General features: G+C 40.4%; 1 protein-coding gene across 1 annotated transcript; it reads left to right on the top strand.

The window, feature by feature from the left end:
* Window positions 1–2368, top strand: org (oogenesis-related gene). Its single transcript, XM_034147733.1, has 6 exons — window positions 1–154; window positions 286–360; window positions 437–716; window positions 1603–1763; window positions 2035–2139; window positions 2220–2368. Exons 1-6 carry the CDS (start codon window positions 92–94, stop codon window positions 2265–2267), a joined length of 732 nt encoding a protein of 243 aa, XP_034003624.1. The 5' UTR covers window positions 1–91; the 3' UTR covers window positions 2268–2368.
* The last annotated feature ends 8639 nt before the right edge of the window (window positions 2369–11007 follow it).

Here is an 11007-nt window from a genome sequence, read left to right on the forward strand (position 1 = left end):
TATTACCCACCAAAACTCACACACATACACACCACCCAGTACTCCCTTTAACGCCTGTTCCTCATCATCTCAGGCCGGCAGACCCACCAGGATGACTTGTGAAATCCGCACAGAAACCGTGGAGCTGGAGCAGGTCGAAAACAGTCTTACTGAGGTAACGTAATGGTGGAAAGACGCATCAAATCTCGGTGTTCTCCACAAGTGTTATAGATGCTACTCCTAGAGAACATATGAATTAACGTAACAACTCGTAAATGGTAGTTCTCACCTGTTTTGTCTCTGCAGGAGGACAGCGTGGTGAGAAGCGGTGGCGTGTTTCGCTCCGTGCTGCGCGGCCTCCTCTGGCCCTTCGGCATCTTGGTAAGAGCTGCAGCTAAGTCACCTTTGCATCCAACTTAGCTTTACATGCACTCTCTAAAATGGCTCTTTCTTACAGGTTTACACATACCGCGGGTTTTGGTGGGTGTTGGGTTACCGGCAGCCGCAGGAGAAGGCCGTCCTCAGCCCCTCGGTCCTCAGCCCCTCGGTCCTCAGCCCGTCGGTCCTCAGCCCCTCGGTCCTCAGCTCCTCGGTCCTCAGCCCCGGACGCCAGAGCCTCTCCAGCCGCAAGCGCCTGCACCGGGTCACCCGCCTGCTGCTGTCCGTGCTGCCCCGCTGGGTGCAGAGTAAACTGGGATACCCGGTGTTTAGCAGCATCGGGCTCTCCTTCTCACCAGGTATCAAGAGTTGTGAAAAATCTTACTCTGTGGAAAGCAGGCCTTGTTTGTAGACTACTACATTACAATACCAAAAACGTTGCCCCATTTTTATTTTGTTAAACTCTTATGAGTTGATTCTAATCCAGAGGTGGGAGAAGTTATTCTATCTTGTACTTCAGTAAAAGTAGTACCAGAGTGTAAGAATAATCTGTTAGTAAAAGTCCTGAATTCAAAATGTAAGTACCAGAAGTAAGAGTACACTATTTACCTCTGAATTGAAGTTCAAAGTAGCATAACATGGAGATACTCAAGTAAAGTAGTACAAGTATCTCACAATTGTACTTGTGTAAATCTACACCAATGCTCCCAACTCATGCAACGATAATGTATTGCTAATTGTTCTCATTGGGAAGGATGTTTCCTTTGGCCTCATTAAAGCGTGTTAAGGTTGTTGTTTTTTTTACCAGCTAATCTTAAGTGTCTTGGGGAAGCTGGCTAGTGACTTGAACCTACTGGCTATTTGGCTAGTAATGTTGCTAATTGTTTGCCCTGCTACTTGGGATGATCTTGGTCTATCACTGTTAACATTTAACTAACTACTCGGGGAAACCAGTGCTAGATTTCTGTTCCCTGAAAAGTGCAGCATTTTCTGACTTTGAAAGAAAACTGTTTAGTTTTTGCTTTTTTTTTAACATGGCAAATGTAATAGCTTTGTTAACAAGGTTCCCCTGTTAAGCAGCACCAAAACAAACATGTTTTACCATGTCAAACTGAGATCAAATCAATGTTGGTGTAACAGTCATGCTTGATGTGGAAAAATGATTTACGGTTTGACCTTTTGATGGTCCATGCAAGACCATGACTCTCCCCAGGCACCTTTCTATATATGCTTGTTTCCCCACAGAAATCGGAGTCTCTCCTACTAAACCTTGTGGAAAGGGCAGCAAGAGAAAGCAGAATGAGTTGGACGAGGATGAAGAAGAAGAGGAGAGTCAGACCTGGGTGGAGACGCTTAATCAGGAGCTCGCTGATGACGAGGACCTCGAGGTGGATCCCGACTATGAGGTTAGTGCTAAAGGTCAAGGCAGCGCATGATCTCGGCTGTTTCCAGTTTTCAACTGAGCTGCAAACTTGTGTTTTGAAGGATGGTAAACATTTAATTTTCCTCCCATTTCTGAGGGGAAATGAAGGTGTTTCAAAGTGGATGACTTTATTGCTACAAGTACCACATGTTCATTGTGAACCTGTGAAATCTATACCCTTTTCATAAAAACAAAAAAGCCTTTAACGCCACATGATGGAGCAAACATTATCCTAATGCTGATCAATCTCTCAGCCCAGTTCTATCGAGACTGAGAGTGAAGAGTACTGCTCGCACAATGACACGGAAAGCGACTTTGAGATGCAGGGGAATCGAGTGCTCATTGAAGACGTGAACACGGTAAGATCGGTGGAGGCATAATGTTTTAACCAGCATCTGTGAATTTGAACATGAGTGTTTCACACATTTTGTGTTTACAGGATGTTGAGCTGTCCACTCCAGATGAAGTGTCTTACCCTGCTGTTTAAATGGGTTATATTGAAGAATGTTGTATTCAATGCTTTTGTATGTTAATGTATTAATTCAATAAAATTGTTATTTGCCTTGACATTGCTCTGGCCTCCCACTAGATGGCAGTAATGAGTTTTCTATTTCACAGTTTGGCAACACGGTGTCGAAATTAGTGATAACATGTTCCTACGGCGTGTTTAGACAGACATCACATTGACTTAATCTTAAAACCTTTGATAAGTTGGTATTTCAATAGCCCTGCATTTTACAAACTTGTTGAGGTTGCTCATATCCAATCCAACTTTATTTATATAGCACTTTAAAACCTCCAGACCAAAGTGCTGTACAGAGAGATACATAAAATATAAAATTGCTCGGCTCACAAAACATAAAATCAATTTAAAATAAAAATACGAACAAAAAACAAACCAGAATACATGTAACCATTACAAAATAAAAAACATAAAAACAATAGACCACTGAAAGCAACAATCTACTTGTTTACGAATGCTAAGGAGAAAAGGTGGGTGGGTTTTAAGACTGGATTTAAAAACAGACAGTGTGGGAGCCTGTCTGATTAGCAAGGGCAGGTTGTTCCACAGTTTAGGGGAGGCAGCAGAGAAAGCACGGTCGCCTCTGCGCTTAGACTTAGTTTTTGGCACCCTCAGGAGCAACTGATCAGCTGACCTGCGAGTGGGCATATATTTTTAGTGGTTTTCTACTGCTTAGAACCAACCACTGTTAGTGGTATAAAAGCTGCACCAGAATAGTTGCTCTCAGCTTACTTGAACATAATTAAACCTGAGTCTGGTTGCTGGCATATTTCAGCTTTGCCTGTGATCACTGCCACAAACGCATTGAGTTTTTGCAAAGCGCACAGTGCCTCATTAAGTTTTAAAGTATCAATATTCAAATCGGGGATGTCCGTTTCCCAACATTTGTCTCTAAAGAGGCTCGGACCCCTCTTACATTTTCCTAATATCACAGTTTTTAGTCTAATGTATAGCACTATTCTTAAAACAAGCACTAAATGTGAAATTACATGATCAAAATGTATACTAAAGGAAAAAAAAAAAGCTTTGACAAGATGACATCAGGTAAAATTCTGCCAAAAAACAATGGTAAAAGATGTGACTAAAAGCCTTTACAACCTCCAGTCACTTAGGTTTTAAACATGTCGGACAAGAAGCAGAGCCATTCGGTGATTCAATAAACGATTATAATTAGTTCTGTGACAGACTGGCTACAATGAAAAGATTTTGGGATCGAAGCAATGTGGGCTCTACTGTTTTTTTTCGTCGGAGCACGTGCGGCTATGTTCTGTATGAGTTGTAACCTGTCCAAAAGCTTTCCTAGACAGACAGAAATGTGTTTCATTAGTCCAGCCTGCCGGAGATAAAGGCATGTTTTAACTTGTCTGCCTGTGAGATCCTCTCTGACACACGCAATATTCCTTCAATTTAGGACTGCAAATTAAGGTCAGAGTCAAGGATAACACCAACATTCCTGACCTGTTCCTTGGAGTTTATCCCAAATAACTTTAGCTGGTCAGAGTTTTTCTCGCTCAGTTTTTATCTTGATTCAACTGTAAGGAGTTATTCACAGATTAATGTCAGATGCAATCGATGATCAGATTGTAAACTTACCGAGATTTACATGGGACTGCATCATTATGTAAATTATTCTCAGCTTTTGAATTCAAATGTTTGCACTTTCAATAGTGTAAATATGATGTGGCAATGATGATGAATCTTGTCAGCCAAACAAAAGGAATGTTGACTACACCACATCACTACCAGTGGATGAACCGGTGCTATTTTTTACTTTAAACCTCTGTTGTTTGACCCAAGTTTATCCAAGCAGAAAACGAGTGTTACCGTGAGCTCACGCTGCCTCTGGCTCTCTCACTCTGCAGGTGAAGCGTTAGCTGCTGCCATGTAGCTCTGTTGTGGCATCAGGAGAAGATTTGAGAACTGCCTTTATTTTTAGTTAACAATTCACCAGTAACAGTGGCCATCGTTTTATTACATTCCCCATTTTCAAAAAAATTGACAGCTTGGTTTAAACAAAATACTCTTTATTCTCTTTCAAGCTTGGCTAATAAAATCTGATTTAAAAAAAAAAAAAAAAAAAAAAAAAAAAAAAAAAATCACACTATAGTCATCCAGCCAAAAAGAAATCAGCCTAAATAGGTCATTTTATTGAAAAAAGTAAATCTCTTTGACTTGCAGACAGGATTATAAAACCAGAGATGAACCTCATTCTTAAATGCACCTAGCTGATGGTCTCTTGAGTGTGAACACATCCTTGTCTTTTGTTTAATTTATCCCTCAGATAAAAAGAGGTTTTGGAGGGTAATATTATGCTGCCCACAGGGTTGTTCCTCTGCTGTCCACTTGTACACATGCAGTGTGTCTCTTCGGGGCTGAGTGTGTGTGCTGTGGTTATTGGAGTAGGTGGGTGGCTACTGTGAAGAACCCAATGAACCTCTTGAAATGACTGAACCCGTGCTCGTCCTTTTCCAGCTTGCCCACGCTGAAGCTGGAGCAGATCATAGTTGGTGTGCAAATGTTGGGCTTTTGTCTATTAATCCTGTGCACAAGGTTTTTTTTTCCTCTGGTTTATATGCACATACCCTTAAGGTTTAAAGTGAGAGGAATCGCTCATCAACTTGGAGCTCTTATCCAAGAAGCAACAAGGGGTAAGCTACTGATCTTTTACATAAAGTTCAGTTTATTAGTCATTAGGAGAAAAACAGAGCTTTTTCCGATCTTAAAAGGGCCCTATTATGCATTTTCGGGGTTTTCCCTTTTCCTGTAGTGCGTTATATAGGTATTGTGCATGTCAATGGTCTGCAATGGCTAAAATCCCAAAGTTGAGTTGGAGTTTCTCTCTCACACGCTAATGAATAATTTCCCTTATGCTTAGGTTACACAGAGGAGGGGCTGAATTGCTGGTGTCTGGTTGAACCACAGCTAAATTATATACTGTGGGAAAGGAAAAAGTGTTTCAAAGTGACAAAAACAGGAAAGTTACATCATTATAGGCTTCATTAAACAGCTCTGCACCACATATAATGGTGTCTGGGCTAATTTGTCTAGTCTGTCTTTTTTTGTTAGGAAAGTTCAGAGTTTTAAAACAGCCTAGATCAGGTATAAATGGGAAGTGATTAATCTTTCCACACTGAGATCCGGCTGCCTTCAATTCAATTAAATCCTGAAAGCACATGAAGTTGTTTTGACGGTGAACTGTGTGTCTTCTCTCTTTCTTCTCCTCTCAGGTGTTTTTCACCTCTTGACGCTCAGGTGCGAAGGCAGTCCGGACCTTTACTGAAGCAGCACACTGATATGAATTAAATGCTCAGTGTGTGTGTGTGATTGTGTGTTTGTGGGAAGGGCAGCAGTGAGAGCTAGATACAGAGCAGAAACGTCTCTGGGGGCTCTCATGGCTGTCTGAGTGTTTGAAGGGTAGACTGCTCAGCGTTAGAGAGCATCGACCTCTATCTCTGCTGTTTGTAGCCAGCTGGAGACCGCTTTTAAACCTAAAAGCTCTGTTTTTACCTTTCAACAAGCAAGGTGAAACACAGTGCCTGGAAAGGGGCTGTAAACCTCATGCACAGTCCCAGGTGTCCTGCAGAACAAAAGCTGCCTGCCTCATGCAGTGATTGCAGTGCAGGTGTTGTTGTGTAATGGCTGGATGCATGCAAAGTGATTTGTCCAGGTGAACAGTTAATATGCAGGGTGGTTTCTACAGCAGGGGCTTTCATTTATAGTGGTGCAGTAATTACTATCTTTCGTAGGCTGACCTGGCAGTTGAAAATTGCAGAAAATAAGCTCTGTGGCAAACAAACGTTTATGAAACTTTAAAGTTTTTGTTTCAGCAGGATAATCTCAACATATTAATTCCACTTCTCTCACTTTTTAAGTAAAAAGCTAAGGCTATAAAAGAATAACATCAAGGTCAAATAACTTCACGTAACCCCTGCTAAGCTAAAGGCAGCTAAAGTTCTTTGTGATGATGTTAGTCTCATTGAGCCGTTTCTGAAATGTACAAGTGCGTTGTTTACTAACGTGTTTTATGTCGTGGAATAAAACGTGAAAATCTCTAAAGCTTGTGTTAACCACAGACCTCATTTCAAGCATCTGATACAAAGATGTTATTAAAAAGAGTTGACTTCATGACGACTAAACTGCATGTGTTAAAATGCTGACTCATTTCAGGGTTTTAGGACTCATTCCTGCACCACCTTATGTCATTTGTTTATGACATTTTACCTGATTCATGTGAGCAACTTCGCACAGATGGTTATAAAACCTCACACACACACACACACACACACACACACACACACACACACCTAGAGGCTGGACACACCGCAGAGCCACAGCAAGGTGGTGACATCAGCTTTTTGTCACCTTGAATGAATGGCAGCAGGTGCCGGCTGCCCGCCCCCCCCCCCCTTTAGGCCCCCAGTCTGACCTGCAGGCTATTATCTGCTGCATTACAATGTGCCTCTGTAATGTCAGCAAACAAAAGTGCTCTAACTCACTCCCCTGGCTCTCATTTCTCCGCTGCAACCTGCTTTACTGCCCCCCTGCACCCCTTTCAACACGGTCATACAGAGAGTCTCGCTTCACCTCTAGCCTAATGACCAGCTGTCCTCATAGATTTCAAAAGCATCCATCATCTTCAGAGAAGTAGACCAGGAAAAGAGGCATGAAAATGAAGCGGGCAGGTGGAGCCTTCAGTAACACTTTGATGCTGAGCACAATGAGGGCTCTCAGGAAGTTTCTGCGTTAAGACATCCTGCATAGGAAGGAGATCTTGTGTAATCAATGTTGATTGAAGCGCTCGGGAGTGAGTGAAGGTCGTTGGTGGATGAGTAACTGCTACCTCAGGGCGCTGTCTCTCAAAATTAAGTCAAGCTTTCACTATAAGACAGAATCGAGTACATTTGTCTTAGAGGTTTTGACAAGGCAGCAATTTTTCATTTCCGTAATGTTGTTGAAGGAGCCATTCATGTCACAAAGTGGTTTTGATGGTTTATATTTTTGGTGTTTGTAGGGAATAATTTGCTTAGGTATTCAACCTTCGACCCAGTTCATCGTTTTCTCTCTTCACTGTCTCCTTTCCCATGGCATAGGTCTACGGCCTTGGGTATTGCTGCTATCTCTCTTAAGGAGGGGCAGCTTGGGCGCATTGTTGTTGCCAGTCTATGACCGAGCACAAGCCGCCATGAGGTAGTTTACTGTTCAGGGACTTAGGTTCCCTGGCGCACATTCTTTTCTATGGACGAGAGCTCTAGTTAGATTCAGGGTCCATCATTGTTTAGTCTCACTGATGAAGAATGTTGATTATTACACTCCGAACTAGTTAAAACCTCGAGCTGCAGAAGAGTTCTTCAGAATTGGTTTGGCAACCGCTGTGTCAACTCGTGACACACCACCTGTCTTGTCAATTCTCCGGCCGTAACTCCAAATAAACGACCAGTGTTTGCCATCAAAGCTCCAGCTCTCCTCGTGTCTCTCTGAGTCCTGTTTCCAATTGCTTCAGAAGTTTCCCCCCACAGTGTTGGTTTATTGTTTTGTGATCATAATGGGTTGGATGAGTTCAGTCACATGAATATGGGCAATTGTGTGCCTCTGCTAGGGCTGTGCGATTATGGCAAAAATCATAATCACGATTATTTTGGTCAATAATTGATATCACGATTATTAAATACGATTATTCATTGACTTTGAAAACATCCATTTATTGAACTTTTAAATACAAATAATAATTTGAACAGTATCTTTTTAACTGTTGATTACCCTGAACGTATAATTCAACTGAAAAACCAATCCAAAAATAAATGATACATTTATATTTACATTTAAATAAATAATATCAAAATAATAAATACCAATAAACAAGATCAACAAATATTTTGGAGCGCACTTCAACAAGCTACTAAACATATATAAATATGATAAATACAAATAAATTAGATCAAATATGTTGCAGTGCACTGTCACAACCTAGCAAAGCAAAATAATTGTTTTTTTCGATTATGTTGTTTTCGTAATTGTGGCAGGCCAAAATCATAATTGCGATTAAAATACGATTAATTGCACAGCCCTAGCCTCTGCTGTGACATGTCTCCATGCTTTAATGTTCAAAAAGGTCTTTATTTGTCTCATACTGCGTGCTTAGTATCACGTACAATGTGTTGAAGCACTAGCCAATAGAAGCACAAGTGTTAAATACTGATGTTATTATGTTACAGAAGTAAACAAAAGACTCCAATGGAGGCATTTCAGGGGAGTGTGTGTGTGGGAGAGAAACTGGCATTTTATCCTTTGCATACCATTTACATGCACACAAACCTATATAACACTTTATAATCACTTTTGTTTTATCTCGGAAATGTGTGTTTTGATAGCTCACAGACAAAAGCAACCAGGCCTGACCTCGGCCTCTCAGATATTATTTTGTCTCTTGAAATTGTTTTAATATAATAATCTGACGCCCCTATCACAAGCCAGCTTATCCTCAGAGTCCCTTTAGAGTCACACGGCAGCATCACCTCAGCTTCTCATCTGGATGAGTGTATTATACGTCTCATCTCTCTCCTTGATCAAACAGCAGGATTTAAAGGCTTTGCTGCTATCTGTGATTGTGTTTGTCCTTGTCTGCTCGAAGGTCACCAACACCTCGGACTCACAGCAAATTGTGCAGCGCTCCTGCTGAGAAAATCCATTCACACATTTATGAAGCTATTCTGAGACACAGCCAAGAGACGCAGCCAGATTTCTAACAACCAGACGAGAAAGGGTATTCAGAGAAACAGTTCTGAAAGTCAGACCGCTTTAAAATCTTTACTCACAATTAGGAGGTTCAGTGCTTCTGATTTATTTGACCTTAGACTCTCTCTCTCTCTCTCTTGTTTAATTTGTTCACAGCAGCTGGAGGACTTCTGTCACTTTGTGTTAACTACTGTACAAGCCAGACTGAATGTGACAGACTGGGAGAGGTCAAATGTCAATCATGTAGATCTCAACAAAACGCTGTATGTCTTAAAGCTTCTTCTCTCTGTGTAGTGCTGTTTTGATTGCACTGTTAGCATCAGCTTATTACTTATGGCACATTGTTGTCCTCTAGTGATGTTGTGGAAGCCTGTTTCGAATGAGCAATTAAGTAAATCTCTCAGCATGGGAAACAACGACTGTAGTTAAGTACAAATTGGAGATACTTCGGATTTCTCTTCATGTCCCTTTATACATACTGTAATGCATTTCTAGTGGAAATATTTTACTTTTTACAACACATTTGAAAACATTAGTTGCTAGTTACTTTACATATTAAAGAGTATTCCTTACAAAATGTATGTAAAAAATCTATTAAATATTCCTTTATGACATCCCTCATTCATTGAGAAATGGGTAATAATAATGCCATTATATAATACACAATAGGTTTAACAATCATATACATTTTTCTGCATCGAATACTTTTACTCTATATAGTGCCGATTAGTTTTTACATGCTTTTATTTAAGTAGCATTTTCAGTGCTGGACTTTTACTTGTAGAATAGTACTTTTTACATATTATTATTTCATTGTTTCATAACAAAAATGATCTCAACACCAGTACTTACACCACTGAGGGAACCTGGATATTTAGTCTGATGATTAACTTCACTCATTCCTCTCTGCTTATGCTTCATTTAATGTGTGCACATTGTGTGAAAAATCCAATTCTAGTTATGTTGCTTTTTTGTGCAAACTTTATTGGACAGGAGCAAAAGAAATAAAAAAATTAAATATATGATCCCCCTAGAGAGAAATTCAGTTTCCACTGTTTTTGATATGCACACGCAGTACAAGTATATAGATGCAAACATATACAAAAGCAAATTCCCTGTAGGTTTAAACCTACTTGGTAATAAAACCAATTCTGACATTAACATGCATTTTTTGTTATGCGAGACACAGTACAAATACACACAGGTGAACACATGCACATGCATTTTGGAGACAACAAGCTGATGAGAGTTTAAAGAATTCAAATCCATCATACGGACGAATAAAAATGACTTACAAAATAAAAGGAACAAAAATGAAATTTAAATAGAAATTCTTACTTAAAGGTGGGGTAGGTAAGTTTGAGAAACCGGCTCTAGATACACTTTTTGTTATATTCCATGGAATGCTCTTAACATCCCGATAGCAATGAATATCTGAAGTGCTTTGACAAAAAATCCATAAAAAAATGTCATCTGTGGAAGCCGTAATACTGTAAAAAGCACGACCAATCATTTTAGCCGGCCCGGCTAAAGTAACTGGATGGCCTACCTGCCTGTCAGCCTTCCATCTGTGCACAAACTTATCTCGTGCCCTCATTGGTCATGTGCGCGTTCGTGTGTGTTGGAGGAGGGGCTCTGTAAGGAAGTGGCAGATCTTTTCCGGCTGTGTATTTTCTAATTCCAGCGCACTCGAGCCGGTTTCTCCAAAATGACCTACCCTACCTTTAATCAGAAGCGAATTATTCCAGGACACTCGTTAAACTCTTTACCTTATCAACTCAATGACACACTTTCACCTGATCTGCTGGTGTCTTATTCCTGAATACTGAGCACACTGTAAGCTGCTTTGTATGATGTCTGCCAGATGTAGCAAGAGTAAATGTGAAATACTTAATATCTACATTTATAATGGACACATTGCTATAAAGAGCTTTTTCTCAGGTATATTTTCATTCAAAATCCTCTGTTGGAA

Source organism: Trematomus bernacchii, unplaced genomic scaffold (assembly GCF_902827165.1).
Source record: "Trematomus bernacchii unplaced genomic scaffold, fTreBer1.1, whole genome shotgun sequence".
NCBI lineage: Eukaryota > Metazoa > Chordata > Actinopteri > Perciformes > Nototheniidae > Trematomus > Trematomus bernacchii.